The sequence below is a fragment of the Mytilus galloprovincialis genome, chromosome 8 (genome assembly GCF_965363235.1).
Source record: "Mytilus galloprovincialis chromosome 8, xbMytGall1.hap1.1, whole genome shotgun sequence".
Classification (NCBI taxonomy): Eukaryota; Metazoa; Mollusca; class Bivalvia; order Mytilida; family Mytilidae; genus Mytilus; species Mytilus galloprovincialis.
Genome location: NC_134845.1, coordinates 73,278,244 through 73,300,153, shown reverse-complemented (window position 1 = coordinate 73,300,153; position 21,910 = coordinate 73,278,244). Strand labels below are relative to the sequence as shown.

General features: G+C 32.5%; 1 protein-coding gene across 3 annotated transcripts in view; it reads right to left on the bottom strand.

Annotated features, from left to right (window-relative positions):
• Window positions 1–21,504, bottom strand: part of LOC143042527 (pleiotropic regulator 1-like) — a 36,673-nt gene extending 15,169 nt beyond the window's left edge. The window contains exons 1-8 of one of the 3 annotated variants that reach the window (XM_076214896.1): window positions 21,357–21,504; window positions 15,755–15,861; window positions 14,917–15,044; window positions 11,456–11,506; window positions 8,967–9,051; window positions 5,348–5,408; window positions 4,578–4,673; window positions 3,950–4,042 (exon numbers count right to left, since the gene is read on the bottom strand). In XM_076214896.1, the coding sequence (XP_076071011.1) occupies window positions 3,950–4,042; window positions 4,578–4,673; window positions 5,348–5,408; window positions 8,967–9,051; window positions 11,456–11,506; window positions 14,917–15,044; window positions 15,755–15,861; window positions 21,357–21,365 (630 nt within the window). In that variant the 5' untranslated portion in view covers window positions 21,366–21,504. Of the gene's footprint in view, window positions 1–3,949; window positions 4,043–4,577; window positions 4,674–5,347; window positions 5,409–8,966; window positions 9,052–11,455; window positions 11,507–14,916; window positions 15,045–15,272; window positions 15,324–15,622; window positions 15,689–15,754; window positions 15,862–21,356 lie in introns of those variants that run through there. The other 2 variants (XM_076214897.1, XM_076214898.1) reach the window with 2 other exon arrangements.
• Between the last annotated feature and the right edge of the window lie 406 nt (window positions 21,505–21,910).

The window sequence follows — 21,910 nt, the reverse complement described above, 5'->3', positions numbered from 1 at the left end:
TCTCCTTAAGGGGTCAACTGACCATTTTGTTCATGTTGACTTATTTGTAGATCTTATACTTTGCTGAACATTATTGCTGTTTACAGTTTATCTCTATCTATAATAATATTCTTGAAAATAACCAAAAATGGCTAGTAATATTTTTAGTGATTTACCAATTCCTGCTCCCTACCAACGGGTTGTTTATCTAAAAATTTAAGGGCAGATAGATCCTGACCTGATAAACAAATTTATCCAATGTCAGATTTGTTCTTAATGCTTTGGTTTCAGAGATATAAGCCAAAATCTACATTTTACCCCAATGTTCTATGTTTAGCCATGGCGGCCATCTCGGTTGCTTGGCTGGGTCACTGGACACATTTTTAAAACTATATACCCCAATGATGATTGTGGCCAAGTCTGGTTAAATTTGGCCCAGTAGTTTCAGAAGAGAAAATTTTTGTAATAGTTATCGATGTAGACAACAGATGCCAAGTGATGAGAAAAGCTCACTAGGCCCGAAGGGTCAGGTGAGCTTATAAGGATGGTGCTTTGAAACACGCAAGATATATGTGTATGACTCAGAAGTTTTTTACTGCAATGAAATGTGGAATTATCAGGTAATTTAAAAGATCACCTTCATGAATGAATATTAACGAATGTCATAAAATGAGGAAAGGAAACCATCTCAAGCAAGTCATTGTAGGTTTGATCAGATTATCTTAATCTTAAAAAGGCCAATTCCATATGGTTAAGCATTATGATTAAGAAGAATTTGCAAAAGTGAAGATGACTGTTAAAAAGACAGACAAGAACTAAATTTACAACTGCGAAAAAGAGGCTACAATGGGAAATTTACTTTAAACCAGCTAAAAAGAGCAGCCAACTTTAAGTTATTACAGAGAAAAACCAAAATTAAAAAGACAACAGAACGTGTTGTAACCTATTCCGATTTATTACCATATATTGTGAAAAAAAAGAATTGATATTGTTATAATTACATAACTGTAACTATATGAAAGAAGTATTCCAGAACCACCTCTTGTAGCTTATCATAGGGATAGAAACTAAGCAGACATAATTGTGCATAGGAAATAAAATCAAATCACTAAAAATATTACTAGCAACAGCAGCAACTGTGCCAACAAAACATGTAAAGAAATATGTAACAGTGTGTGCATTATTGAAAGAATTGAAGAAAAAAACCATACTAGGAGAGAAGACATTCAACTTCTTCAACAAATACATGTATATGAAAAATCTGCCAATTGTAGAAGATATTAGAAAGAAAATTTAGGCGCAGCGGATGAAAAAACAGAATACAATTAGGCCATTTGGGATCAACATTAAAGAAGAATTACTTAAATTCCCCAAATCTTATATACTTTAACTTGCATTCATAAATATATATTATGATGCCATGTTATTGTTAATGATTGTGATAGAAAAAATGTCTTCCACGTAGTTATTAATGAAACAAGAATGTGTCCCCAGTACACCCATGCCCCATCCGCACTGTCATTTTCTATATTTTTAGGGGACCGTAAAAATGGGTGAAAATCCTTACTTTGGCATTAAAATTAGAAGGATCATTTCATAGGGAACATAGTGTACTAAGTTTCAAGTTGATTGAACTTCAACTTCATCAAAAACTACCTCGACCAAAAACTTTAACCTGAAGCGGAACAGATGGACAAACAGACGAATGAACGAACAACAGATGGACGAACGAACAGCCGGACATACCAGAAAACATAATGCCCATAAATAGGGCATAAAAAAATTAAAAGAAACTGAAGAAGGCCAATGGCCGAAATGTCTTTAATAATGGTTTATTACTACAATAATGTAATCCATGTTCCTTATTGAAATTTTTGAAACAAGTGTTTAATATTGTATATCTGAATTGTAAATATCAAAATATCCAATATTAAAAAAAGTGAAAATTCATAACATGGAATTGAGAAATAGACACATGTGTAGAATCTCGATATAAACACATTTATTCTAAAACCAGTTGTTGGCATGATACGGGTTATGTTCTTCTTATATATTTTATGATGATATAATACTAAATCCTAACGGAAGGGATTGTACTTGATATTAATATGATGAAAACATAATCTTTCAATCAGTTCAATTGAGGTCTGGAGCTGGAATGTCAGTAACAGCTAGTAGTCCTTTTTTAATTTGTGTATCATTGTCATTTTGTTTAGTTTCTTTTGTTACCTATTCTGACATCGTACTTGACTTCTTATGAAATATATTTAACAATAGTACGGAAGCACATGTATTTGTTTTGGTAAAACATGTGTTTGTTTACATCAACACCTGTGTTTAGAATACCTGTAATGTTTACAATGTATTCCATTGGATGATATTTGTCGCATTGTGACTTTAAAACAGGTATTCTAGGTATCGTATGATTTTGGCTCGTGTTTCTCGTGCTTGTTGTATGATATAAATCAAATGTAATTTATAATGTTACTATTCAAAGTTCTGCCTTACACTGGTTAGCATACGCCGTACCTACTGCCTTGCTTGTATTATCCTCCCCCCCCCTGTTTTCATGTTGAGAGTAGTGATTTATTTATAATGACTTATTTAACTTGTATTTCTTGTTTTGTAGATTGGTGTATATTTGTATTTATTATGGATGGCTGACTGTGATCGAGCCAGTATGACTATTTTTTAGTGTCTCAGTAATCCATGGTGTAGTGGTTAGTGCATCGGACTACTATCACAAAGGTTCCTGGTTCCATTCCCGTTCGGGATTAAAAATTCAGGAACTCAATTTTCAGCTCTCCCTTGACACCATTTGCGAGTATGGTCTTGAGGAAACAATGATAGTCCGTCGGAAGGGGACGATAAATGGCTGACCGTTCCCCATTTCCATTCTCAATTTTATTATACAGTATATAGAATCTGGATATAAACACAGTATATAGAATTTGTATATTAGATAAATTAATATTTCTCTCCCAAATAAATAAGCAGAGAAGAGACATGAAGACAATATATACTGAATTAATCTTTAAAGTCATATGAAACCTCTACATAAGACTCATCAGTGACGCTCATATCAAAATATGGAATCCAACAATTAAAAAAATTTGGACAAATTTAAGAATTTTCTTCAGAAAAAGGTATATGTAAATAAGTTTTATAATAAATCTAGCCATTTAGTTATAAAAAAACATATGCAACCTTTTTTTTTAATTTGAAGTTTCATATGACTTTAACCCTTTCACCGATTGCTGCCCAGACAGAAGCTACTCTGAGACGATGGCTTCCCTGGCTACTATTACTCAAGTGGGAGATCGTCATAATAAATGTCAATAAAAACTTGTTTGTAGTTATTGTGTATTTATTTCATTCACTAACACCATGTTCACAGTTTTGTTCATGTTTTGATAATTTTTTCTTCATAAAATGTTCAAATTTTCAAATTTTCAGCATTTTTTAGATGAAATTCTCAAAATTCCGCTCTTTGACCCCAAATCGTAATTTTTTAACCCAAAACGGCAAAATTTTGAAAAATTTTATGAGGCTGTACAAATTCCTCACACTGAACGATGTCCATTCCAAGTGTTTTGTACATAAAACGACATTTTATGTCAAAAAAGTATACTAGTTTGGCTTCAATTCTTCCATATTCTTTCAAAAAAATGTTCCCTCATTTCAAATTCTCGTAAATTCCGTAAATTTCCTCTGATTTTGTCACGATTTTCAACAAACGGAAGCGCCATGTTTACACTTTCATCCGGGTATTCATCAAAGAAAGATAACTCATGTTTGCACTGTTTTAAGCAGGAAATATAAAAGAGGTATTCCGATCCCGGTAAACCGGGACTCATCGGCGAAAGGGTTAAGGACAAAAATTCATCTCACAGGGTATGACAGATAGAATGATATTTGTTATCATAATTGCTTTTAAACAACTCATCTGTCAGGTTTTCTGTTTTCTCACCTTAATCATTCTATCATTAGCTCCTGTTGCAAACCACTGGTTACCAGGTTCTACTGCTACACATCTTACCCAACCTAAATGTCCACTTATAACCTAAAATATGCAAAGTCTTCCTTTGAACAACCAATTCAAATATTATAATATAATGCTACTTTTACCTGAAGGATTTTGTTCAAGCGTGAAAGAATATGCTGTATTTGTACTGAACAGAATTGAAAGGTGTGCAGACTTACAAAACTTCATTTCTGAAAAGTTGGGAATGAAAATATCTAGTACATGTTGTTGTTTATTCAAAAGTAAAATGAATTTACAAAAAAATTGTCTCCTAGCCTAAATTCAACATTTTAAAAGATCAGACACACAGGAAAAAGTTGATAACAAAACCTCATCTGATATTTACTATTCAATAAATATGTCTATGTCAGTTACTGCTGCACTATGTATATTTAATATATCTGCATTATGTTTCTGTCAATTATTTTACACCTCACATATATGAGTGAGTGTATAAGCCAAGATAAAAAAGAACACTGAAATTCTTTTGCATTAATAGCAAAGACAGATATTTCATGAATAGCATTTAGTTGTTGACATTTTGTGTGATTGTTCTATGTATTGTGAGTCTTACTCTGTATAATTTCCATGGAGGATGCCACACAGGTTTAGCCATGGTCTGTGCTTTCTTTGGAACCAATGCTTGCTGTTGACCTATTGTCACTAGAGCCTAATAAAGGTGGACAAATATAAAAGTTTTATTAGTTTACAAGAAGACTCAATGATGAACGTTTAAAGCACACATAAGCTGAAATGAAAAACCAATCGCATTTTTCAGGTCTTTTAGTACTACAGGGTAAGAAACATCAATGTTTTCATAGTAATTGTTTTCCCATACAAATCTATTTTACTATATGCTTCTATTAAATAGAATCTATTTACTGCATTTTTACACCTCACATCAGCTTTTGCTGCTAATGGAGTTAATTTGTACAAAGATAAATAAAATAAATTGCTTCAAAAAGTGCAGCTGGATACAACCGCAGAGGTCTAACCCTGTACCGCTCAGACAAAAATGGACACAATATTTGCGCTTGATACAGGTCTGAATTTGGATTGTAATGAAATGTTTGACGCATAATAAGTTTCTGACACAGAATAATTGTAGTCAAATAACATACAATTGATTATATGATTTGAATTTATACCCATTGTTTTGCTCTTGTGCAATACACTATGCGAATTATTTGTTTCCAATTGGCCTAGTAGTTTCAGAGGACAATATTTTGGTAAAAATTGATGACAGATTGTGATGAGATCCTCACTTGACCCTTCAGCTGGTCAGTTGAGATAATAAATTGTCGACATGTTGTTATACAAAATGAATATTACCAAGAAACTGACCTTTGATTGATCTGAACCTCTAATATCTTGTACACTTGATCCTAATTGTGCCTCTATTTGTCTGAAATAAATGTAACATAACTGTGACATAAGATGCAACTGAATTTGATAATATGCAAACAAGTTTAAACCCATCAAGTTATGTGCCTATCAAGTCTGTACTTCAGTGGTTATTGTTGTTTGCAGTTGGTCATTATTGTTTTTTGTATTATTTTCAGTATAAATCATGCCATTTTTTTTCTTGTTTGCATTGTTTTCCATTTTGTCATATCAAGTGCTTTTATAGCTGACTTTTGGGTATAAAATTTGCTAATTGTTGAATGATGACCCTCTGTTTACCTATATTTGCTTACATCCACATCATATGGGGCATAGTGGGTATTTGTTGAAATGGCATCCAGACTCAATCTTAGTTTTTAGATATTTTTTACTGTGTGGGGAGAATGCTAAAATCAAATGTATTCAATTATATTAAAACTTCAAAAAAGAGAAGCAAGGAGATGCATATCCTTTACCTTAATCTATCCTATTTTTGAAAAACTAAGGTGGTCGACAATTGAAGAAAAATAGAAGGAAGCATCACTACATCTAATTCAAAGGTTTAGAATAATATCAGATACTAATCCTTACAAGTTGATAGTTCCAAAGCCCAAAACATCATTTTTTTTATTCTGGACTCTGGAAAAGAGCTAATGGTCCCGGAACACATTTAAAGCCTTTTGATTTCTGTTGTTTACAAATATCTCTACTGACAGTGTATTAGTTGCAAAGTGTTTTCATACCCTTCCAAAGGAGTAGGTCCGGTAAGGGTCGATTTTGGCCTCAAATTTCAGGTTCATCTAACAAACGATTTTGGACACTTTTTAAATACTTTTAACGTGTCTATTTCAATTGATTCAATTAGTTTATGTGAAAGATTTTAACTGATTTAGTCATTAAAAAATGCACCGATTGAAGCTTAAATATGAAAAATCTATAAAATATGCCAAAAATGTCACTTTTAAGATGGTTGTTGTCAAAAACGAAAGTGGCCGCATCCGTGTTCATCCTCTACCTTTATATATGTTATGTATTATTATCAAATACAACTTGCATTTCAATATTATGAATGAACACGAATGCGGCCACTTTCATTTAAGACGGAAACCGTCAAAATTTAACTAAAATGCTCAAATTGTGAAGTTTTCAGTAATTTAGCATGACTTAATGATGCTAATGCCTGATATATGTGCATTGTATTGTCAACCAAGTGCTTCGCAGGGCACAGCTTAATACGACCGCAGAAGACGAACCCTGAACATTTAGGGCAAGTATGGACACATCATTCAAGCTTGATACAGCTCTGAATTTGGATTGTGATTAAAAAGTTGACACAACATAGGTTTCTGACACAGAATGAATGTGGTCTAAGAACTTAAACTTAAAACTTTTAAATTGGACATTTACCTATTATGTTCCAATATCCAAAATCAAAATACATGGTTAGATTCAGCATAAATCAAAAAACCCCAAGAATTCCATTTTTGAAGAAATCTAATAAAGTTCAATTTTGAACCCTTTACACCTTAATGTAATAGACCAATTTGAAAACGGGACCAAATATTAAGATTCTAAATACACCGTTAGATTCAGCATATTAAGGAACCCCAATAATATAATTTTTGATGAAATCAAACAAAGTTTTATTTTGGACCCTTTTGGCCCCTAATTCCTAAACTGTTGGGACCAAAACTCCCAAAATCAATCCCAACCTTCCTTTTATGGTCATAAACCTTGTGTTTAAATGTCATAGATTTCTATTCACTTATAATAAAGTTATTGTGCTAAAACCAAGACCAGATGCTCCGCAGGGCGCAGCTTTATACGACCGCAGAGGTTGAACCCTGAACGGTTGGGGCAAGTATGGACACAACTTTCAAGCTGGATTCAGCTCTTAATTTGGACTGTGATTAAATAGTTGACACAGCATAGGTTTCTGACACAGAATGAATGTGGTCTAATGAACTTAAAATGTTTGTTTTGCCTTTGAGCAATTTACAATGCTGTTGAATATTAATCCTCTCAAAAAATTGAAGAAATAGCAATAACTACTCATTCAAATACATCATAAAATATTAAAATGTAAAACAAGTGCCTGTTATCACTGAATGGTAAAGATTGTTTTAATTTATCAGTTGGTAGTAAAAGTGAATATACATTGTATACTGTATAAAACAATGATTTAAGTTGATTCAACTACTATTCTGGACAAACAAAGATAACTCAAATCAACTGAAAATTTCTTGCTACTGCACAATATTGTGCAATTAGATATTTCTTGCTATTGCACAATACTGTGCAATTGAAAATATTTGCTATTGCACAATACGTTATAAAAACAGCCCATATTTATGTAGCAGAAGCATTCCACTTTCCAGTAAATAGCTAAAAGATTACATTTTCACAATTTTGTAAAGCTGCTATATTTTGGGGCCAAAAAGGGGTCTTACTGAACCTACTCCTTTTTTTCATCATGTTTTATGCCTCAAATACCAAGTATGGGATGAAATTGTACTGTAAAAAAAACTGGTAAAAAGTAGTGATTTGTTCCAGCTCAAAAGGGTAAAAATTAGTATGCCTGAAACTGTCAAAAGAAATCAATACTCAATAACATAGTTCATATTACGAGTTGAATCAGATGTAGTTTTCTATAATTTTGATATAATTTGTCTCAAAAGTTAAAGATTAAACATATTTTTGTAGAGTTCAAAAATGGAAAGGTCAAAATCAATCAAAGTATAACTTTTGGTCACAGTTAAACTGACATATTTTGTTCATACTTAAAGATAACAATTCAATAATGATAAAAGCTTTAATAGTGAAAATCAACTTGACCATTCCTCCATGGATTTTTTTTCTTCACATGCTTGATTCGCATAGGGTTTTTTTTCAATAAAAAAAAATCATCAGGTTTAAAGTATTAATGCATTGTGAAAAGGATTCAAGTCAGATATTCTCATGAATATCCTTTTCATATTGGATACAATTTTTTTAAAGTCAAATGCAGACATTTTGTAGTCAAAGCATTTCAACTGAGGTACTACACAGGCGTCAAAAGGCGTCATTATGGAGTTAAGGGGGTGGCGTCAAAAAGCGTCATTATGGAGGAAAGGGTTAATAGTGAAAATGAACTTGACCTTCATTTAGTCACAGGAAACACAAACATAAATTTCGATGAATTTTGTCAAAGTATTTTCAAATTTTTGCACAGACATGCTCTAAGATCACTTTTGACTACTTAAAGGTCTACCATTCAACAACAATAAATGCTGAAATCATGAAAATCAAAATTGATCTTCATTTACAGGAAGCAACATATCTTAATTTGAAAAGATTTTAGTCAAAGAGTTTTCAAATCAATGAACAGACTCTGGTTAGCAGTCGCCTGTCAAACCATTGTACATCACCAAGTTAATAAATACTATTTTCATTTGGAAATCCTGTTAAAATTGAAGCAGTCATATGACACCAAGTGAAAAATATCAAAATATTAAAATCATTGCTGAAGAAATGACGTAAATTTGTAAATTACATGACTCTTCAACTAAGTGACATGCATTGAAATAAATATTGCACTTACCTATTTTGTTCATACAATGCCATTTCTACACTTGCATTATAACTTGGATCTGTTTGCATTGCTGTTCCATCTGTTAACTGAACACCTTTATTCAAATAATTATATAGGATATAACATGGAAATAGCTTTTAAGGTGGTATGGGTGTCTTTCGCCATCTTGGATTGTAATAACAGAGAATCTAAGGTCCAGATTTCCAATCAAGTTAGCAAAATTTGATGCAGGAATGCAAATAACTAATATGAATTTGCATTCAAAAGCACAAATTTATAAGATTTTACCTTAAAAATATTGTGTAGATTATTTTTGCTTGATTTTCAAATGTTTGCAAAATTGATATTTTAAGGGGAGGTAACTCTGAGAGGATTCTACATGAAATTTTGCAATTTGGTATTTTAGCTGGAAAAAAACACACCCTATCTTTTCTTTTAATATTCTGAAAGCATTTTCCAATAGCTATCATATCGTATTTTATTTTACAATTCTATCATTCAGTTTATAGCTTCTATTCACATAATGATGTTTTTTTCCTGTATAATCTATAAAAAAATGTCATTTTGTCACAACCAGTAGCTTGAGAAAATATACTACGCTTTAGCAAAGTATGAATAAATTCTATCATTTTTAATTTAGACACACATACCACCTTAAATATCATTTATTTCTTCACAGAATAATTCAAAGAAGTTAAACTAGAGGCTCCAAAGACAATGAAAGACCTTGTGTCGCTCACCTTGGTCTAAGTGCATATTAAACAAAGGACACAAATGGATTCATGACAAAATTGTGTTCTGCTTACAATTATCTTTCTATGAATCGAATATAATGAACTTGGCCCAGTGGTAACTGTGGAAAATATTGTGTAAAAATTTACAAAATTTTACAATATTTATGAAAATTGTTAAAAATTGTAGATTTCTTGCTATTGTGCAATACTGTGCAATTGAAAATTTCTTGCTATTGCACAATACTTAATACATTTGTATAATAATTTTGGACCCCGATTTGGACCAACTTGAAAACTGGGCCCATAATCAAAAATCTAAGTATATGTTTAGATTCAGCATATCAAAGAACCCCAAGAATTCATTTTTTGTTAAAATCAAGCTAAGTTTAATTTTGGACCCTTTGGACCTTAATGTAGACCAATTTGAAAACAGGACCGAAAATTAAGAATCTGAATACACGGTTAGATTTGGCATATCAAAGAACCCCAATAATTTATTTTTTGATTAAATCAAACAAAGTTTAATTTTGGCCCCTTTTGGCCCCTAATTCATTGGGACCAAAACTTCCAACATCAATCCAAACCTTCATTTTGTGGTCATAAACCTTGTGTTAAAATTTCATAGATTTCTAATAACTTATACTAAAGTTATTGTGCAAAAACCAAGAAAAATGCTTATTTGGGACCTGTTTTTGGCCCCTAATTCCTAAACTGTTAGGACTAAAACTCCCAAAATCAATCCCAACCTTGCTTTTGTGGTTATTTAAGTTATTGTGCGAAAACCAAATGTCTTCGGACGACGACGCCAACGTGATACCAATATACGACTAAAAAATTTTCAATTTTTGCGGTCGTATAAAACTGCATTGCATGTACTATTTTTAGCCAAGTCGGCCATCTTGGTTCATAGGCGAGGTCATCCCACACATTTTTAAAACTAAATACCCTAATGATGATTGTGGAAAAGTTTGGTTAAATTTGTCTTTGTAGTTTCAGAGAAGAACATTTTTGTAAAAGATTACAAAAATTTATGAAAAATTTACTATAAAGGGCAATAACTCCTTAAGGGGTCGACTGATAGTATTGGTCAAGTTGACTTATTTGTAGATCTTACTTTGCTTAACATTATTGCTGTTTACAGTTTATCTCTATCTGTAATATCGTCCTGAATATGCATGAAATATTTGCCACTGGACGTTAAGCAACCAACAATCAATCAATCTATCTGTAATAATATTCAAGATAATAACCAAAACGGCAAATTTTCCTTGAAATTACCAAGTTAGGGGCAGCAACTCAACAACGAGTTGTCCCAATCATCTGAAAATTTCAGGGCAGATAGATCTTTTCCTAAAAAAACAATTTAATCCGATGTCAGATTTGCTCTAAATGCTTTGGTTTCAGAGATATAAGCCAAAATCTACATTTTACCTCTATGTTCTATTTTTAGCCTTGGCGGCTATCTTGGTTGGTTGAGTCACCACATACATTTTTAACTAGATACTTAAATGATGATTGTGGCCAAGTTTGGTTAAATTTTTTCAGAGAAGATTTTTGTAAAAGTAATCAACAGACGACGGACACCAAGTGATGAGAAAAGCTCACTTGGCGCCTTGGGTCAGGTGAGCTAAAAATGATGTCATTGTCATTTACTTTTATATATAAATCAAGTTTATTTCTGAATAATGAACTGTGGAAATAATAATTAATTTCTTTATTTACAAGTATATAGGATAGGGATTAGAAAACAAGTGACAAACTTACCAGGTCCACCTGGGTATGGGTGGGTACCTTGTATCAAAGTATCTTGGTTCTCTGTAAAAAGAGATAGAAGATAATAAAGGGGCAATCAAAAATATAATTATACAGGGTGTAAATAGATACAAGAAGATGTGGTGTGAGTCCAAATGAGACAACAGTGAACTCTCCATCCAAGTCACAATTTGTAAAATTATAAACCAGAATACAAAATGTAGGTCAAAGTACAGCCTTCAACACAGAGCCTTGGCTCACACCAAACAGCAAGCTATAAAGGTACCAATGGTCTAATCTACTGTGAAAGTACTTTAATTTGTGGGTATCAATTTCGTGGTTTGAGCAAAAGTTACATATTTGTGGGTTTTTAAATTGTGGATTTTAGTTTTCTGAAAGAAAAGAAAAATCAAGTGAAGAATTTTAAAGTCTTTAAAAACGAAAACATTCAACAAATTTGTAATAAAATAACTGCTTTCATCTGTGATTACAAATTGTCCTGATTGAAGGAAATTGCTAAGTAAACATTTAAATTGTTGCACACATATAATATGAAGTGATGACACTAATTAACCTGTGATCGAGTGATCAACAGATTAAAGACCATCAAAGGTGTTAATTGGGTCATAAACAAAACAGTTAATTAAACATATGCTATAAATGTACCTGGAATTGTAAAATTAATTCCGATTAAAAGCAAGCCCGGCATAAAATTATTACTTTCTGTATGAGAAGTATAAGAATAAAAAATGAACACTTTATCATAGCATTTCATCACTGGAAATCTGACTTTCATCAATCAAAGTTAGTTTTATACATTTAAAGATTGAAAGTCGTAGTTTAAAGATTAAATATATATATAATAGAGTTATTCTACCTGCAGTTGTATTTCATAGTGCATTTGGCAATATTCGATTAATTCTCTAGATTTTATGGCATGCCTTATCCATGTAGTCCAACCATGTCTTGATTTGGACAACAGTTATTATATTTCCATGGACACTTAAATTCATGGATAAAGTCATCCACGAAAACCCCGAATATTTGTTCCCCACAAATAAAAGTACTTTCACAGTACGTAGGCATGAACATAGTTCTTTAATTCTGTTTTTAAATTTGTTACCAGTAAATTAAAATCAAACCAAATATTATTTTTATACACATATTGTAACCAGATGCTCCACAGGGCGCAGCTTTATACGACCGCAGAGTTCGAACCCTGAACAGTTGGAGCAAAGTATGGACACAACATTCAAGCTTGATACAGCTCTGAATTTGAATTGTGATTAAATAGTTGACACAACATAGGTTTCTGACACAGAATGAATGTGGTCTAAGAACTCAAACTTAAAAACTTAAAAAAATTTAATTGGACATTTACCTTTTATGGTCCAATATCCAAAATCTAAACACATGGTTAGATTCAGCATATCAAAGAACCCCAAGAATTTATTTTTTATGAAATCAAATAAAGTTCAACGTGGACCCTTAGACCTCAATGTGGACCAATTTGATAACCGGGCCCAAATATCAATAATCTAAAAACATTATTTAGATTCAGCATATATCAAAGAACCCCATATATTCAATTTTTGTTGATATCAAACAAAGTTTAACTTTGGACCACGATTTGGACCAACTTGAAAACTGGCCCAATAAGCAAAAATCTTAAAACATGTTTAGATTCAGCATATCGAAAGAACCCCAAGGATTCAATTTTTGTTTAAATCAAACATAGTTTAATTTTGGACCCGGATTTGGACCAACTTGAAAACTGGGCCCATAATCAAAAATCTAAGTACATTTTTAGATTTAGCATATCAAAGAACCCCAAGAATTCAATTTTTGTTGAAATCAAACAAAGTTTAATTTTGGACCAACTTGAAAACTGGGCCCATAATCAAACATCTAAGTACATATTTGTATTCAGCATATCAAAGAACCCAAAGAATTCAATTTTTGTTAAAATCAAACTAAGTTTTATTTTGGACCCTTTGGACCTTAATGTAGACCAATTTGAAAACGGGAACAAAAATTAAGAATCTACATACACAGTTAGAATAGGCATATCAAAGAACCCCAATTATTCAATTTTTTATAAAATCAAACAAGTTTAATTTTGGTCCCTTTGGGCCCCTAATTCCTAAACTGTTTGAACCGAGATTCTTAAATCAATCCCAACCTTCCTTTTATGGTCATAAACCTTGTCTTCAAATTTCATAGATTTCTATTTACTTATACTAAAGTTATGGTGCGAAAACCAACAACGACGACGACGACGCCAACATCATACCAATATACGACTACAAAATTTTTTTGCGGTCGTATAAAAAGGATAGAAGATAATAATATAAGGGGACAAGAAAACATTATAACTTGACCAAATAACACTTAAATTTGTAATATTAGCACACATTGGTGACTTTTAAACATTGATAATAAAATAAATGTATATATCATCAATGTATTTTATAACTTAAAAATAACTTACAGAAAGCAGATAAGTCCATTAATAACTTTAAATTTAGTGTGTACATCCAACATGGTGACCACTGAAATCACAATGGCCACCATGCTGGATGTACACACTAAATTTAAAATGATCTTTATGAACTTATCTGCCTCTGTAAATCAATTTTAAGTTATAAAATACATCAATAATATATAATTATTTAATAATCAATGTTTAAAAGTCACCAATATGTGCTAATATCAAAATTTCAAGTGTTATTCGGTCATTACAAGTGTTATTAGGATAATAACAGTGTTATTCAGTCATTCATGTTACCCGCTTGGGCCGACATGTGAATATATTTTTTTAAGATTTGTACAATGAATATCGAGAAAAACTGTTAGATGCATGTCTTTTCAATAATTGTCTTACCTTAAAGCAGCATAGAATTAAACATTGTTTCTCTCTGTTAAAGTGGATACATGCTATTTGTTTTGATAAAATTTCGAAGTTACAGAAAACAAAATGGCGACCAAATAGTTTTCAAACGTAGTTGATGTTCGACACTTATTTCGTCCATGCAAATAGTTCAATATGATTTTAACTGTTTATATTGCAATTAAATATGACATGTTATTGTAACTTGTTTGGTTATCAAGGATACAGCTAGATTGTGGAGATACTTACTAAGTCATTGACATGATCAAAGAAAACAAACATGGCGACGTGGCCTAATCACAATGTTTTTACAATATTAGTATTATTTGTACGATTGTTTATGAAATCATTTCATAATAATATTTCATATTAACTAAAGAAAACCTTGAATGGATAGTAACAAAGATGAAATATCTATATATATATTTTTTTTAATCATCACACGGGTAACCAGTACATTTTACATAATCATAATTAAACCAGTCACATGCAGAGTTATTGAACATAATTATGACTGGAATAGTTGCATATGGATTTTTTTCATTGACATGATTAAAAGATACTGGTATATTATAAAGCTTACGTTGCCATTGATTAGTTTCATATGGTTTGATAACACTTTGTTGCTGTTGTTTCCTTTGGCCCTCTTTTGGTAAATCTTTAACCATTTTGTATTCATCAATGGTCTTTACTCTTCTTTTCAGTATTTCACTATAAAATAGACAAAAGTTGACATGAATAATAACTACAGCAAAAGTTCAAGGCTTCAAGGCTAATTGTCTTTCAATTTTAGAACCTTGTAATCTTTAGCTGGTAGAACTCCTTGGTCTGTTATAAACATGTGAACCATGATGACTTACAATGTACCCCTTCAGCTTTTCATCTTTTGCTGGTGGAACTCCTTGATCTGTTAAAAACATGTGAAACATGATGACCTACCCCTTGTCATCTTTAGCTGGTGGTCATGAATTACTTGATCTGTTATAAACATGTGAAACAGAATGACTTACCCCTTGTCATCTTTAGCTGGTGGTCATGAATTACTTGATCTGTTATAAACATGTGAAACATGATGACTTACCCCTTGTCATCTTTAGCTGGTGGTCATGAATTACTTGATCTGTTATAAACATGTGAAACAGAATGACTTACCCCTTGTCATCTTTTGCTGGTGGAACTCCTTAATCTGTTAAAAACATGTGAAACATGATGACTTACCCCTTGTCATCTTTAGCTGGTGGTCATGAATTACTTGATCTGTTATAAACATGTGAAACAGAATGACTTACCCCTTGTCATCTTTTGCTGGTGGAATTCCTTGATCGGTTATGAACATATGAAACATGATGACCTACCCCTTACCATCTTTTGCTGGTAGAATTACTTGATCTGTTATAAACATGTGAAACATAATGACTTACCCCTTGTCATCTTTTGCTGGTGGAATTCCTTGATCGGTTATGAACATGTCATGGGTTCTTTTCAATGATCTAAACACAAGTGTATGGACTGAGTGTTTCTGAACTTCCTAAAAGTACAAAATTAAATATTCTCTTAATAAAAAGATGTTTTAAATACAGTAGAATATAGTTAAGAAAGGGGACACAAGAATAAAATAATATTGTCATTTTAACAATTATACATGTTTGACCTATAATCATGATGATGCTTTACTTTTGAAAATTGTTACTTCTTCTTCTTATGGTATCCAGTTATCCATCAGATTTTTGATGATTACTAACTGCTGCGCATGCGTAGGATAATAATAAATAAATATTTACAAAAGAATAGTGCCAAAAATAAACAAACACTAACATGACATGTGGTTAAAACTATTTACATAACTACTAGGTTTACTGTTCTATATTGTAGAGAACAGTAGGTGTCGACTGTTCTCTAAACATATTTAAGGTTGGAGAAAGTAATACCTTTTGAGGTAGTACATTCCATTGTGTAATAGAAAACGTGAAAAATGAATATTTGTAACAGTCTTTAAATGTAAGTAGGTGTCTGTAAGTTTGTGGATGAAATTGCCGGGTTTTATTGTCTGTTGGTATGAGTAAATCTGATGGTACAGCGGCAATATGGTGAACAATTTTATAGGACATTATAAGTCTAGTTTTAAGTCTGCGTTATTGTAAGGTAGGCCAATTTAAAGTATTGAGCATGTCTGTAACGCTACTGGTGTTGTGATAACGATTGCAGGCATACCTAGCTGTCCGACGTTGAACCATCTGATTCAGCAGTATGAGGGTTCCAAACCGAACAAGTATATTCTAGTTTTGGTCGGACAAGTGCTAGGTATGCCTGAGACTTAATGTTTGTGATTGATGTTTTTTTATTTCTTTTTAGAAATTAAAGCCTAGACTCAATGAGACTTTTATTTGCATTGCCAATGATGTTGTTTGTATGCTGGGTCCATTTTAAGTCAGATTGCAGTGTTATACCAAGTTATTTAGCGGAGGAGACCGATTCTAGGGTATGACTGTGAAGGATGTAGTCGTGTTTAATTGTATTTTTGTTGTTTGAGGCAGTGAGGACTGAACATTTGGATGGAGAGTTGTCTCATTGGCACTCATACCACATCTTCCTATATTTAATACATTGTTTGTACATGTACATAGAATTGAGAATTGAAATGGGAAATGTGTCAAAGAGACACAACTGACCAAAAAGCAGATAACAGCTGAAGGCCACCAATGACTGAAAGAGACTTCAATGCAAAGAGAAAATCCCACCCTTTTCATATAATTTAGATTTCAACAAGAATGTGTCCAAAGTACACGGATGCCCCACTCGCACTATCCTTTTCCATGTTCCATGGACAGTGAAATTGGGTAATAATCTAATTTGGTATTAAAATTAGAAAGATTATACTATAGGGAACATATGTACTAAAAGAGGGCAAAAGATACCAAAGGGACAGTCAAACTCATAAATCTAAAACAAACTGACAACGCCATGGCTAAAAATGAAAAAGACAAACAAACAACAGCACACACGACACAACATAGAAAACTAAAGAATAAACAACACGAACCCCACCAAAAAACTAGGGGTGATCTCAGGTGTTCCGGAAGGGTAAGCAGATCCTGCTCCACATGTGGCACCCGTCGTGTTGCTTATGTGATAACAAATCCGGTAAATAGTCTTATTGGGTAGGTCACATTCATGAAAGGGAAGGGGATTGTAGTTACCATGTAAGGAACATATCCGATATCATTTGTGAAACGGTTATTCCATAACAGTCAACCAACTCGTGATGGCGTCCGTAAAATTTACGAAGGGACGATTTCAACTTCACCATTTGGAACTCTTGGTTTAATACAAATGTAGCTTCCTTGTGAGCAGCAACCCTCTATCAAGAAAATCATGATAGGAAATGCAAGCACGGGAATATCGTATCAACTGGGAGATATATACCCTGTATGCAGGTGCTGCTGGAATGTTGCTACTTAGAAATGAAAAGTTTCAAGTTGATTGGACTTCAATTTTATCAAAAACTACCTTGACCAAAAACTTTAACCTGAAACTCCCACTTTAATTTTCTATGCTTAGTGGACCGTGAAATTGGGGTCAAAAGTCTAATTTGGCTTCAAAATTAAAAAGATTTTATCATAAGCAACAAGTTGATTAAGTTTCAAGTTGATTGGACTTCAGCTTCACCAAAAACTACCTTGACCAAAAACTTTAACATGTTTAACCTGAAACTCCCACTTTCATTTTCTATGTTCAGTGGACCGTGAAATTGGGGTCAAAAGTCTAATTTGGCTTTAAAATTAGAAAGATCATATCATAAGCAACAAGTCTACTAAGTTTCAAGTTGATTGGACTTCAGCTTCATCCAAAACTACCTTGACCAAAAACTTTAACCTGAACGGACGGACGCACAGACGATCAGAGCCACAGACCAGAAAACATAATGCCCCTCTACTATCGTAGGTGGGGCATAAAAATGTATACCTTTTCATATATTGCTTAGGTAAAAATGTTACATACCTGCCAACTGTCACTATTTGCGGGGGATTTCCCCTATGGAAATTTTGAAAGAGCAATTTTGTCCACAAATTTAGACCAAACATTAAATTTTAATGACTATGGGCTTGTAAAAGTATGAAGAAACCAAAAAACAACATTTAAATGTATTTGAAGGCCCCCTTGAAGGATTTGTAGGACTATAAGACCCATCTGTTGTAACATAAAATATTGTCCACCATGAAATATTGTCTGTCGGACAAAATTTAATAGTGTCCTTGTCCATGAAATTTTGTGACCTCCTTCTAGACAATATTTCACTATGAAATACTGGCTTTGAAAATATTTTTTTATCGAATTATTACACAATTAGAAATAGTACACAAGCATGCAGCATGCATATTTTTAGATTTATAACTGAAATTGTTTTGTATAGTAAGGAATTTATATTATTACTAATAGTGAGTTACAAATTTGCATTGATATATTACAAATGGTTAATTAAAGATTAAAGAATTGTCTAATGTATGTTTCATTTTATTACATTATACTGTACAAATATAAGTAATGTACTGACAATTGCTTATTTTGTAAATATATACACAGATTGTGTTGCAGAATTTTTTTTCCCTATATACCTTCTCTATCATGAAGATATGTTGATTAACCTCCCCTTCATGGGACAAAATTCTATGACAATCTGTCTATAAAATATTGTCTCAATACTCACAAAATATAACTTCCCTTTAACAGGACACAATTTCATAGTATTTCTCTGTGAAATATTGTCTCAATTCACACAAAATATAACCTCCCTTTAACAAGACAAAATTCCATAGTATTCATCTGTGAAATATTGACTACGGAAGCAGGACAAATCGCCCCACTGGCAAAACGCCCCACACCAAATCGCCCCACTTTTTCACCAAGTCGCCCCACTTTAAAAAAAAATCGCCCCAAACAGGTTTACCAACTCGCCCCACTTTTTAAAAAATCGCCTCACTTGTGAAAATGGTTAAATCCCGTTAATTCCCCCCCCCCCCCCCCTGTGAACTTGCCCCACTTATTGAAAAAAGGTCAAATCTACTTCAATGTATAATTTTCAGGTCTACCAACTAGGATCAATTAGCCCCACTTAAATGGAAACTTATCTACACAGAACACCAAAAAAAAAATGAAATTTATTTACCCATTATTTTTTAAATTAAATGATGTTTCACATTCTTATAATATAATTGCAAAAATGTGTTTGTATCATTATTGGAGAATAACTTTATACTTGTAAGCTTAGTTATTTGTATAACACTTAAAAGGAAACCTTTTTATCCTTTTTCATAAGTGGGGCGAGTTGGTTAACAAGAGTGGGGCGATTTTTTTAGAAAGTGGGGCAAGTTTGTGAAAAAGTGGGGCGATTTGTCATGGATTCTTTTCTACATACAGACAAAATTTCACTATGAAAATTTGTCATTCTCAGGACATTTTTCCATAGACGAGGACAATATTTCATAATACATAGTTATGAAATATTGTCTTGTGGTACAACATTTCATAGGACAATATTTTGATTTACACTTGCACATAAAACCGGTATCGGGATCGTTCGCCCTAATTACATGTTCGCCCGAGGTTCGTTCGCACTGAGTTTGTTCGCCCTTGGTTCGTTCGCCCTGGGTTCATTCGCCCTGGGTTCGTTCGCCCTATATTCATTCATGATATGTATATGTTAAATTTATTAACGAAATATATATATAATAAAAACTATAACACAAATTCCCATACGTTTCGGCCATTACGGCCTTCTTCATTGGAATAAATTACAACATTCTATATATATATATATTGAAATTTATGTATATCTATTACAATGTAAAAGAAAATAACAGAATATTTGCCAAATTTATATTAATTAAATACTTTTAATTACTGTTGATTGCATTTTGATTGCTGATAAGGTATCATTTGAAATCTTTGATATCACTGATTGTTATTTGAATTGTCTTTGACATGTTTGATGGATTAATAATGAAAATAACATTTTTCTCAAATAAAATAGTCAGCTTGGATGGGTAAAAACACTGATGACAAGTGATCAATGTACAGCAGTGTGACTGTGTTTTTGGTATTTGTTTCACTAATAGTAATTCAAATAAGTGCTTTTAAATATTCGTTTAGGAAATAAAGGTGTGCGAAGTACAGTTCGGAATTGATCTTGTTATAACTGTTATTGAATATTTCCTAGTATAAACGTAATCATGGTAATAACATACAGATACAAACTTACTTCTCAAGGCAATACCTTGAAGTCACAATATCTTGTAGTCCAGAAATATACAGAAACTTATAACCTAGTCCCAGTAGCAGCTAGCTATAAACAACATGATCATCGTAAATATTCGGCCAAATTGTAGACTGACCTCAACACATTCAATTATATACACACAACGCAACACTATACTATAAAAAAAATCAGGGCGAACGGACTCAGGGCGAACAGGTATTAGGGCGAACAGACACTAGGGCGAACCAGAATCAGGGCAGACGGACCCGGATTCCATAAAACCCCCATGGGCATTTTGAAAAGTTGGCAGTTATGATGTTACCTTTCCCATATCAGCATATTGTTTGGGTTTTGTTTTTAGTGTGTAATGTAACAGTGGAATATCAAAGTGCTAAAAGAGAGGATTTTTAAGAACTGGATTTTTTTTTGTACCATTTTTAAAAATGCCATTGTTACCACAATAAGAATTGTCTGAATTACAGACAACACGGTATCTAGATCCTCAAGGTGTGTTCTTTGATTTGTGCTATTAAAATACCAGGTCTAAAGACATTTTTTTTTCTTATTGCCAAAAATTATACTTTTTCAGATATTGTCTCATATGTATTGTTGGCCGTGTATAATTTGTTTATTTAAAAAAAAACCACAATACTGGTACGATACTGGAATACAAAATTTTAATACCAGTATTGCGATCACCAACTACAGGAGATCCTGGTGACGAACACTTATGGTCATTTACTGTATATAATATTTTCTATTTATATTACCTCTACCATGCTGATTTTTCTTAGATAGGTACACTAGAAAATAACCAAAAAAAAACGTTGTTTGCACGGCTTCTGTATAAGGGAGATAACTGTTGATTAATAAATAGTTGCCGGCAGCTGCAAGTCTAGTGGGGTTCATATCGATTAGAACCATGAAAGAATAACATAATATGTTTCCTGAAAAATAAACATACATAACAACGCACCCTAAATTATAAACAAACTGAATGATAAAACAAACTTAACAGCGCACCAATCCGCTTAGAAAATGAATTCCTCACTATAAGAAATCATCAAATTAAAAAAAAAACATTTTACGAAATAGCTTACATAACATTATGTAAGCATTAACAGAGGGACGAAAGATACCAGACTCATACATCGATAATAAACTGACAACGCCATGGCTAAAAATGAAAATGTCAAAACAGATAAACAATAGTACACATGACACAATATAGAAAAATAAAGAATAAGCAACACGAACCCCACCAAAAAAAGGTGTTGCTAAACCGCGCCTCGGAAACGGAAACGGAAAGAAATACGTATATAGA